Genomic DNA, 12,107 nt, shown 5'->3' on the forward strand with positions numbered 1-12,107 from the left:
TAAGAAGGATTTTTTGATTCCTAGATTGCTAAGTAATTTTATGCTTTTTCAATAATAAAATTAGTGTTTCGTTATATTAGGACGTGCAATGTATATTCAGGTGGACTTTTTTACATCTATGGAAGATTTTATGATGATCATCTAGTTATTAATGAAAACCCGAAAGTGTTACCGATAACATCTTTTAATAGAAAGCCAATATTCCCTTCATAGGATAGGACGCTTTTTTTCTAGTTTTATACATCTATTTAGATTTCTCCTAAACGTTTTCTTGATTTGATAAATTGAGAAAAATTAAGAAAGCTTTTACATCAATAAATAAAACAGGGTCTGGAGAGATAGCACAGCAGGTAGAGCATTTGCCTTGCACACAGCCGACCCGGGTTCGATTCCCAGCATCCCATATGGTCCCCTGAGCACCGCCAGGAGTCATTCCTGAGTGCAGAGCCAGGAGTAACCCCTGAGCATTGCCGGGTGTGACACAAAAAGCAAAAATAAATAAATAAAGTTAACTTTCTTAAAAAATAAATAAAACCATTATAAGTAATGTTACTTAAAAAACAGTGACTTTCTGCGTACACAAGGCTGCAAAGACACTTTTTTTTAAAACTAAGGGGTCCATTTATTTTAAGTACATTTATCATTAAATAGAAACATGTAACAATTCAAATATTTATAAGTATTGTGATTCATAGAAAATTAGTATGATCTAAAAGTTATTTGCATAGTGAGATTCACAATTATTTACAGTTCACCCAATCATTGCAGAAACAGTATTTCTAGAAATAATGTCCTCTTTCCCAAAAGTAGTCATTTCACAGAGCCATTCTTGTAAGGCCATTAAAGTAATAGCTGCACCAATAAAACCCAGCTAATTCAGAAATTTAGAGGTGACCACTAATTTCAAACAAAATGAATTCCCTTATACTATTTATACATGTTCCCATTTTCAGCATAGAAGAAAATAATTAGGAAGCAATATATTCTTATTTGTAACAGGAAGTTTTAAATATTTAAAATGACAACAAGAAAGTACAGTTGGTCATTTTTACATCTGTCATATTAAATCTTGAAAATTAGTGGTTTCGTTGAAAGACATTCTAATGAAAAAAATTTTAGTTGTGGATTTTAGGATTTTTAGTTGTGATTATATAGCATTAAGTATCGAGAATTTCCTGTCTTCCCAAACAGATTTTATAATTGCATATCAGCATTAGTCATATTTGAAAAGAGCACTCTTTAAGTTTTTCTCAATTTAGAACTTTAGCTCTTTTGATATCCCCTCATGAGGATCACAAATGTATCTGAATGTACGTATATGGGACAGTGATTGTGTTTGGAATCAATATAACACACACACATATATATATATATATAAATATATATCCAGATGTAAAGAGACGTTCAAGTCGATAAAACTCTACTAACTTGTTCTCCGTTTCATCCAAAAAGTACAATCCTTCCCCAAACCCTGTATAAGGCATCATGTGTAAAGTTTCAGATTGATGGTTTTTCTCCCAGTGTGTTCTCCCAGCTTAATAGTTCGTTTGCGCTAAAATTACAATTTGCGTGAACAGTTCTTCCCAGGTTTAGGAAAAAAGCCAGGGAATAGTTTGTGTGAAATTGGTGTGCTAGTTCTTGTCTATGCTCTACCCCACAGTTTCCAAATGACCTTTATCTTTCTCCACCCTAATGGTTCAGTTGTAGCTTTATGACTTTTCTCATCCACCATTTAAGCTAGAACCTGTGTGGCTTTCTAGAGGATGGGCGATCAGAGGCTGTGGATTAAATAGAATGACAGCCACCTGAGCTTTCAAAAAAGTAATGGTAACTGGACAGGAGAGATAGTGCAGGAGGTGAGGTCCAGAGCAGGGTATGGCTGGTTCAATCCCCAACAGCATATGGTCTTCCACTTAGCTCCCACTCACTCCCCCACCACTGGGTGTGACCCTAAAACCCAGTAAACAAATGGAACATTGGGAATTATTTTATATTTCTGTTTAGACTTTTCTTTATGCACTTCTAACCTAGTTGACATACTCCAGTAGTTTTTTAATCTTGATTCCTATTTAAAATTCTTGGCCGGGGTAGGGTTCTTGCCTTGCCTGTGGCCAACCTGGCTTGAATCCCAGCACTGCACAAGGTTAGTCTCCTGAGCCCTACCAGGAGTGATTCCAGAGCACAACCAGGATTAAGTCCTAGTCACTTTAAAAAAACTCAATAAAATTCTGACTTGTGTATAGTATACTTCAGATAAATGCACATATGTAATTGTACCTTTTGGACGAATTTCCACAAATAGTTGCCACCGTCAAAGGTTCTATCTTTCTCCTTTTTGTATTAACTGCCATTAACAACTAATCTTCTGACTTTTGACATCAAAGAGCCCTACCTGTTTTCATAACATGTTTAATAGCTACACAAAACTCTGATATGTTCCAAAATGCACTTATTCATTTCTGTGTTACTAGACATTGAGTATTTCTAAGTATTCTTTATTACAAGCGAAATTATAGGGAATAAATATTTTATGTTGTAACTTTCCAAGGAATGATGTTTCTCAATGGAATAATACAATTTCTTTTTTATAATTTAAAATTTTTAGATTTAATTACTGTAAGGTAACAGTTACAAAGTTGCTCATGGTTGGGTTTCAGTCAGTAAAACCAGCCTAGAGGCTCTGAAGAAAAATTCACAGCAAATATACAGTGGTCTGCAATGATAGTAATTGTGGAAGGACAAAAGTTACAAAGTATCAGGTCTAAGAAGGAGAAAATAGATGAGTCCTCTTTTCTGTTTCCCCTAGTGGCTCCCATTTTGCTTCTTATACATCTATGTTCACTGCATTTTCTTTTCTCCCCTAGGTCCCCCATTGTTCCCGTTGGCTGTTTTCCATCCTTGATCATGTTGAGGGCTAAGACCCAGCTTTTTCTTCTCTCCCCTCATTACCTGAAGCAGCTAAAAGGGTCATCAAGCTTCAGATTTAGATGGCAGCGACTTCTACACCAGCAACAGCCTCTTCACCCAGAATGGGCTGCCCTCGCCAAAAAGCAGCTGAAAGGCAAAAACCCAGAAGACCTAATATGGCACACCCCAGAAGGGATCTCCGTAAAGCCTTTATATTCCAGTAGAGACACCAAAGAATTACCTGAAGAACTTCCAGGAGTGAAGCCGTTCACACGCGGGCCGTACCCTACCATGTACACCTTCCGGCCCTGGACCATCCGCCAGTATGCTGGTTTCAGTACTGTGGAAGAGAGCAATAAGTTTTATAAGGACAATATTAAGGGTGAGATTTTGCCATTTGATATTTGTGATCAAATGTATACCTCCTTTTACTAGATTTTGTGAATGGAAGCTGGTTAATCACAATACAAATAAGTCACTTTTTAATTTTGTAATTGAGATTATACTCTAAAACATGCCTGGTCAAAAGATAGGTGAGACAGAATAAAGCACTAGATCCTTGAAAGCAAGCAACTTATTGCACACACTAAAAAAGAAATTAGGGTGAAGTGAAGAGACATCAGTTTTCCTAAACAGCTTTTAACTAATCATATTAGAGCAGGAATTGGCGGGGCAAAAATAGCTTAAATAATATCACCCTCCCAGTGACAAATTATAATAATACGGTTCCAGTATGTTCACCACAATTTAGTATTCATTCACTGAAAATTATATTAATTACTATTTTTCTTTTTGGTTTATAATGAAATATTATTTGAATGCTAAACTTTAAAATATCTAAGGTTATATTATTAACCATGGAGGACTGAATTTGTAGTGTAGCTATTTCATTTTTGCATGTTTCACAATTCTATTTCTCTGAATGTTTAGTCAAAACATTTATATAATCATATTAACTAAAGGAATACACATAAGTAACAGCATGTAATGCTAAATTGTGTGAACTGTATATAAACAGCCAGAGTTTTTCTTGAAAAATAATTCCTCAATAATTTTTAAGTTCGAAAATTCCTCAGATGAATATGAGTTCTAAGTGAGATGTTTTATTCATTTCATTCTAATGGTGAAGTATGACTCTTATGAAGTGAAGTGTTTGGGTTTTTTTTTTTTGGGCAAGGATTGAACCCAGGGCTTCATACTTAAAATGCATAAATGCATGTGTTCTACCACTGCCCTGGAAGTGAAATATTTCATTTACATTAAGTTTGACTTGTATGTATATCAAAGTATGCTATAGTAACAAACCAACACTCCTCGTAGTGTTAAAGCAAGACAGTTTACTTTGTTGTCAGACTTTAATTCTGTTATTTTTCATTTAATCTTTAAGCTGGTCAGCAGGGATTATCGGTTGCCTTTGATTTAGCAACACATCGTGGCTACGATTCGGATAACCCTCGAGTTCGTGGTGATGTTGGAATGGCTGGAGTTGCTATCGACACTGTGGAAGATACCAAAATTCTCTTTGATGGAATTCCCTTAGAAAAAATGTCTGTTTCTATGACCATGAATGGAGCTGTTATTCCAGTTCTTGCAACTTTTATAGTAACTGGAGAAGAGCAAGGCGTACCTAAAGAGAAACTTACGGGTACAATCCAGAATGACATACTCAAGGAGTTTATGGTCAGAAATACTTATATTTTCCCTCCTGAACCATCTATGAAAATCATTGCTGACATTTTCCAGTATACAGCAAAGGTATCGTCTGTCATACTATAGGTTGTTCTGCATTTCTTGGTAGAAATTTTTATAATGTACTGTACCTAATTTGAACTTGACTGAATCTGAGTGAAGTTTTAATCTGAGTAAAAGTGTGGTATGTGTGGTTAGTTTTATTATTTTGTTTAATGTATAGGGTTTTTTTTTTGCATTTTGGATCACACCCCGTGATACTCAGGGGTTACTCCTAGCTCTGCACCCAGGAATTACTCCTGGAGGTGCTTGGGAGACCAGATGGGATGCCAGGGATCAAACCAAGGTCGGCAGCCTGCAAAACAAACACCCTACCCACTGTACTATTGCTCTGGACCAATATATATAATTTTTTTTTTGTGACTCTTTTTTCACATTAGAATAATGTCCTTAAGATACAACCATTTTGGAATGTATATCAGAATTTCCTCCTTTTTAAGTTGTTGTGCTATTCCAATTTTCCAGTATTTCTGTTACTAAATTCTGCTGTTTTCCCTCTATAGAAAAGTGCCTGTTTCTTTTTATTTGTGAACTCTGTATATACTCAAGTCACCTCTCAGCTCATTTAATTCAATTTCCTTAACTGCTTTTGTGATAAAACATTTTTCAGCACTTTTTGGTAACAAAATACTTGTAAATCTAAAATACCATATGCATGTATGTGTGTGTGTGTATATATGTGTGTGTGTGTTTATGTATGTAAAATCTGCATTATGTATAACACAACATATAACATATATATAAAGCATAAATACTATGTTACGAACAATAGCATTTTAGGGGAATAATTACTATGAATTGGCATAATGCCAAGTGGAACATATCAAACATTTCATTCCTACAGCTCTATGAGGAGAAATTATAATTCTTATTTCTATTTTATACTTTAGGAAACCAAGTAATAACAAGGTTGAAAACTTGCCTGTAGTCTCATGGCTAGTTGAGTACATAGCTAGAACTTGAGCACCTTAGCTTAGGAGCTCATGTTCATAACCATTTTATTGACTTTCTGAAATTACACTTTTATTTTTTTATGTTTGATTAATTCTTGTGGATGATAGTAAGTTTTTTTGAATTTGTATGACCTAATCATATGTATACCTTGACACATTTTAGGAGGAAAATTTAGTGGAAATGTCATTTTCTTAGTGCTTATGGAAGAAAATCTCAGAAATTTTTAGCATCAAATTTTATAGCATATCACACTGAAATCTTTGGTGTGTTCTTATTAATGTTCAGTGCACTTCTTCAAGTATGAAAATAAATAAAATTTAAAAAGAAAATTAATAACTTATAATTTAAGTCTTTAGGTCTTCTTCAGGTTGCTTATAAGGTCAAAGTTTTTGTTTTGGAATGACAGATGTTTTTATTCACTTTTTAGGCCAAAGGTTACCTTACAAACTGCAACTAGCTAATTTCAACTTGCTGACTCAAGTCTAAAGGATGGTTAGCAAAAATTCTCTTTCACTGGAAAAGTCCTTATAATTGGTCACTGGATTAGCTATTATGTGGGCTAGCAAATTAACTGTTAAAAATAAATACTAAATATTTGAAGTTAATATATAAACAATATCATAAAAATATTTAAAAATAGGTTTAGTAGAACCTTTTAATAAATTTTGTTCATGTTGTCATTTTTGTTATCTGATATAGCACATGCCCAAATTTAATTCAATTTCGATTAGTGGATACCATATGCAGGAAGCAGGTGCTGATGCGATTTTGGAACTGGCCTATACGATAGCGGATGGGTTAGAATACTGTAGAACTGGACTCCAGGCTGGTCTTTCAATAGATGAATTTGCACCAAGGTGAGTAAATTGAACTTGCATTATTTCAACCTTAAAAAAATTCATAGAAATATTTTATGAGTATGTAGGAAAGTATATTGAGGAAGTTATTGAAAAAAAGTCCATGTTAATCATACAGCAGTTTCTTATTTCTCTTATCTGGGAAATAATGAGAGAAGAAGCTAATACCTATTTTTATTTTTAATAATAGGTATTAATTTTGACCATAGTTCTTAGTAAATTTGATGAATCTTGTCTTCAGCTATAAAGAGAATACTATTGATTGACATAGTTTAACAAAGAATATTAAAATGTAAACAATATTTAAGAAATTTATTTTTTCCCATTTTAAAGGGCAGTCATCTATTATCTTGATAAACTTATATAAAATATACACAGGAGTACACAGTGCTAGTAAAACGGTTTTTGGGGGGGCTTGGAGATAAAGTGCAACAGGTTAAGGTGCTTATCTTGCATGCACCTGACTTGGTTCAGTCCCTGGTACTGTATATGGTCCCTTAAGTCTCTCCAGGACTAATTCCTGAGCACAGAACTGGGAGTAAGACCCCTAAGAACAGTCCAATATGGCCCCAAAACAAACAAACAAAAATTCTATTTAAGAAGAGCTTGTTTATAAAGTTGTGTAAAGGTATGGGAAAGCTTGGGACCAGGAAGGTAATACAGTGATTAGGGTTTATGCAATGCTGGCTTTGATCCCAAGTACCACATGGATGACTGGATGTCACTGGGTTTAGCTTTGGAAGCTCCCAAGCATTGCTTGGGGGGTTCTTTAGGGTCTGAGCAGCACTGCATGCTTGTGTTCTTGCACTGAATCAGTGGCCTGGTTGGTTGAGTATTCCTAAGAATGTCCCAGAATTTCCTGAGCTCTACTTAAACTCCAGTCCCATATATGAATATATGTATCACTGTATCACTGTGTCACTGTCATCCCATTGTTCATCGATTTAAGCGGGTGCTAGTAATGTCTCCATTTGTCCCAGTCCTGAGATTTTAGCAGCCTCTCCTTGTCTTTCCCAACACTGCCATATTGGAGGCTCTTTCATGGTCAGGGGATTGAGACCTGTTTCTGTTACTGTTTTTGGAATCACGAATATGCCATGGGTAGCTTGCCAGGCTCTGCCATGTGGGCGGGATACTCTCTGTAGCTTGCTGGGCTCTCCGAGAGGAATGTGTGTGTGTGTGTGTGTGTGTGTGTGTGTGTGTGTGTGTGTGTGTGTATGTTTCCCTCCATGCTTTGTTGCCTACTGTCTAAACCCCATCAAATATGGTATAGTAATTATGGAGAATGGTTAGGGAGTGTCTTATGATATGTCCAGGAATAGATATGTTCACTCATGCATGAGGCTCGGCCTGAGTGTGTGGAAAGCACACTCTCTCTCTCTTTCTCTCTCTCTATATTATATGTATATATACATATACACAAATATATACATATATACATACATATATGTATACATTTGGAAAATACATACACACACACACATACTTGGGAAATCCAAAATGAAGTTTTGAAGTATTTGAATTCAGGGGCCACAAGGGTAATACAGTGATTAAGGTGCTTGCTTTGCACTGATATATCTGGTTGGATCTCTGGCACTGCATGTGGTTCTCTGAGTGCTGCCAGGAGTAAATACTGAATACAGAGCGAGGAGTATGCCCTGAGTACCAACTGATTGTGCCATGAGTACCACTGGATTTCCCCCAAAATAAGCAAACCAATGTCAGTACCATAAGCACTTGGTAGCTTTCTTTTGGCTGAGCACTGTCTTATACTGTGGATACATTATGTATATACATTAAGGCTTATACTTTCAGAATTTATAGACTACTGAATGTCTTTATCCTAGAATTGTTACGTACATGTCATAGTGTTCTTAAAGTTTCTCAAATGAGTTTTCAGAATTTCCTAGTGGTTGCTAAAACTTAAAATATTTCCATAGTCTCACCAAGTTTTTTTTATGATTTTATTAAGACCATTTGTTTTTTTTGCCTTTATTCTTTGTAGATATAGGGATTACATAATATCTAATTTTTCAAGAAACTGAATGTTGAGGCAGACAGGAAACTTCAGCTGTCTTTTCTTAAGCCACGCATTAAACAGAATTATAAAATGTAAAATTACAAGTTTTTGATATAGCAAAGTATACTTTTATAAAAAGTTACTTCCACGTTAGCATAATCTACATTTATTTCTATTTCAAAATAACATATAAAATATTGACAGAACTATCTGGAGCGATAACACAGTGGTAGGGCGTTTGCCTTGCACGCAGCCAGCCCAGCTGAGCCGGGTTCGATTCCTCCGCCCCTTTTGGAGAGCCTGGCAAGCTACCAAGAGTATCTCGCCCACACAGCAAAGCCTGGCAAGCTACCCGTGACATATTCAGTATGCCAAACATAGTAACAACAAGTCTCGCAATGGAGAGTTACTGGGTCCGCTCAAGCAAATCGATGAACAATGGGAGAACAGTGTTTTGTTTTGTATCCAAACTGATAAATAATTCCTTGGGGTCTTTAGTAATTTTTAAGAGCTTAAAAGATTCTGAAGGGCTGGAGAATTAATACAGCCAGTAAGGCACTTGCTGTGCATATGACCAATTCTGGTTCAATACTGAGGAATAAATGTGGTCCTCCAAGCACTGCCAGGGGTGATCCCTTACTCCTGAGCACAGAACCAGGAATAAGTCCTGAGCACAGCTGACGTGGCTATGAAGTGAATTTTTCTTCTATATGCAAATGGCTGCACTTTTATGAATTAGATTTAAAAGTTAAATATATATACAGGCATATTTTTATTTTAATTAAGATTTAATTGTTTGAGAATATAATCTGGATATTGAGTTTTATGTTCTACAATTAGCTTTACTTTCGATTTCTTATTAAGTGTAATCAACTTCTGGTTGTAATACGTTTTAGATTGTCCTTTTTCTGGGGAATTGGGATGAACTTTTATATGGAAATAGCAAAAATGAGAGCTGGGAGAAGACTCTGGGCTCATCTGATAGAGAAAATGTTTCACCCTAAGGACTCTAAATCTCTTCTTCTGAGAGCACATTGTCAGACATCTGGATGGTCACTTACTGAGCAGGTATGTATTCAATTTAAAGTGTAGAATTTTAAAAGCGTTGTATCCTTAATCTCAACAGCATGGATAAATCAGGAAATGGATTAAGAAACTACTTGCTAATATTTGAAAATAATAGTTATTTTGAAGCTTGATACACACTTTTTACGTGTTTAAACATATAAAATTAATGATGTTGTCTCCCTCTAGTGGTTAATAATAATTACTTAAATCTTAACTCACCCATAGTGCTCTTATACTGTTTTGAAAGTAAAAAGCAAATATATTTGATGGTGTAATGGTAAATAAGTAATCCTTTAATATTAAAATAATTTTGTGTTAAAACTTAATATCAGCTGCCTAATTGAACCTTTATTTCTTACAGAAATATTTTTCTATTTTGTTATGATTTTGTGCTCAAAAGCATGTATGCAAAGTAGCACTGTCCTCCCGTTGTTCATTGATTTGCTTGAGCCGGCGCCAGTAATGTCTCCATTGTGAGACTTGTTACTGTTTTTGGCATTTCGAATATGCCACGGGGAGCGTGCCAGGCTCTGCTGTGTGGGCGGGATACTCTCGGTAGCTTGCTGTGCTCTTCTAGAGGGACAGAGTTAAATTATACATTTAAAAGTTAATAAATTGATTTTGATTTGATTCACTTTTGTTCAAATCACAGGATTAACTAATATTCAGATTGTTTTTCATGTTCCATTTTCCAATATGTTTTAATGAATTAAAATGATATAATTTGTTTGCCTTGCACGTGGTCTACCTGGGTTTGATTCCTCCATCCCTCTCGAAGAGCCCGGAAAGCTACCGAGAGTATCCTGCCCACACGGCAGGGCGTGGCAAGCTCCTCATAGTGTATTTGATATGCCAAAAACAGTAGTAAGTCTCACAATAGAGACGTTACTGGTGCCTGCTCGAGCAAATTGATGAACAACGGGAGGACAGTGCTATAGTGCAATAATTTATGTTGAGCATCTATTTTGTACATATTGTGATAAAAATAGGGAAGAGATAATGATCTGTGAGATGAATTGTCTTGTAATTAAGCAGAAGTTGTCTTCTGTGACACAGTTATAAAAGAATACTTAGACAAAATAGAAGTAAACCACAAATGTTTTTATTTCAGAGACTTACAAAGCAGTATTTTTGTGTTTAAGTGCAGACTTGATGTTTTGACTCCTATACCTAAGTCCTGCTCGTTTAATAATTTGGCCAAATTCATTGAATATTGCGATGCCTCATGTAGACATTAGCAAAGCAGGCATGCCAATAGTGCTTAGTATTGTATCTCATAGCTACAGGACATACCAGCTGTTGGCCTGATTTTCTTTGTTGTTTTTTTTCTAAATGTTTTAGGATCCTTACAATAACATTATTCGTACCACAGTAGAAGCCATGGCAGCGGTGTTTGGAGGAACTCAGTCTTTGCACACAAATTCTTTTGATGAAGCTTTGGGTTTGCCAACTGTGAAAAGTGCTCGAATTGCCAGGAACACACAAATCATCATTCAGGAAGAATCAGGAATTCCCAAAGTGGCTGATCCTTGGGGAGGTTCATATATGATGGAATCTCTCACAAACGATGTTTATGATGCTGCCTTGAAGGTCAGTTTTCCATCTTTGAAGCTTTGAAAATTTATAGGTTTAGAGGCCAAAGATATAGTACAGTGTATAAGCACTTGCCTTGTAGGCCGTTGATTCTAGTTCCATCCCCTGCATCGTAAATGGCCCTCTGAGTCCCACCAAGGAAAATGCCTGAGCACAGACCAGGAGTAAGCCTGGAGTACTACTTGGTGTGGCCTACAAATTAAAAATCAACCATACAGTCCCCAAGATGTACAGGTTTATAATGTGTATAGGTCCTTACTTTACAAATCCAATTTTGTTGAGGTTTCTATCCAGATTTATAAGCAAATGGGAGGAGGAATTTTAAATTTTGTTCTATGGCTATCATGAAAGCTGAAACTCATTTTAAAAGCACATTTGTATTTGCATTAAAGAATTTGGGAGTAGGGGGCACTTCCCAAGCAGTTCTCACTCACTCTATTGGCAATTCTTGGCTTACTTGCCAGCCTGACTTTGAGTGAAAGGGCCCAAGGATGGGGTGCTGCTTGTAGCCTGTGCTGCTTACCTGGCATAGCATATACGACCCCCGACTGTCTCTTTGGCTCCTATGTGTGAAGTATTTAAAAGTTAAAAAAGACAGCTCCTATTAAGATGTACAGATAGAAGCAGTGGTTCTTTCTCTTCTGCTTGATTTTTTCCTGCTTTCCTGAATCAGCTGTATCTTTTTTCTTTTTTTGAGTATACTTTTTTTTGTGTGTTGTCATTTCAAGTTTTTAACACAGTTTCTTTTTTTTTTGAAATGAAATATAATTAACATATAACATTGTATTAACTTTAGGTATAAAACACGGTGATTTTATGTTTGTGTATATGTAAAGTAAAAGTAAAGTAAAGGCCCTCCCGTTGATCATCGATTTGCTCGAGCGGGCCCAGTAATGTCTCCATTGGAGACTTTTGTTGTTACTGTGTCTGGCATATCAAGTACGTCACGGGTAACTTGC

At 35.8% G+C, this 12,107-nt stretch overlaps 1 protein-coding gene across 1 annotated transcript in view; it reads left to right on the forward strand.

The window, feature by feature from the left end:
- The first annotated feature begins 2,864 nt into the window (after nucleotides 1–2,864).
- The window catches only part of MMUT (methylmalonyl-CoA mutase), a 31,210-nt gene continuing 21,967 nt past the window's right edge, over nucleotides 2,865–12,107 (forward strand). The window contains exons 1-5 of the mRNA XM_056126244.1: nucleotides 2,865–3,289; nucleotides 4,295–4,662; nucleotides 6,310–6,467; nucleotides 9,384–9,555; nucleotides 10,897–11,145. Of these exons, the coding sequence (XP_055982219.1) occupies nucleotides 2,905–3,289; nucleotides 4,295–4,662; nucleotides 6,310–6,467; nucleotides 9,384–9,555; nucleotides 10,897–11,145 (1,332 nt within the window). The 5' untranslated portion in view covers nucleotides 2,865–2,904. The remainder of the gene's footprint in view (nucleotides 3,290–4,294; nucleotides 4,663–6,309; nucleotides 6,468–9,383; nucleotides 9,556–10,896; nucleotides 11,146–12,107) is intronic.

The sequence above is a fragment of the Sorex fumeus genome, unplaced genomic scaffold (genome assembly GCF_029834395.1).
Source record: "Sorex fumeus unplaced genomic scaffold, SorFum_2.1 ptg000061l, whole genome shotgun sequence".
NCBI classification, from domain to species: domain Eukaryota; kingdom Metazoa; phylum Chordata; class Mammalia; order Eulipotyphla; family Soricidae; genus Sorex; species Sorex fumeus.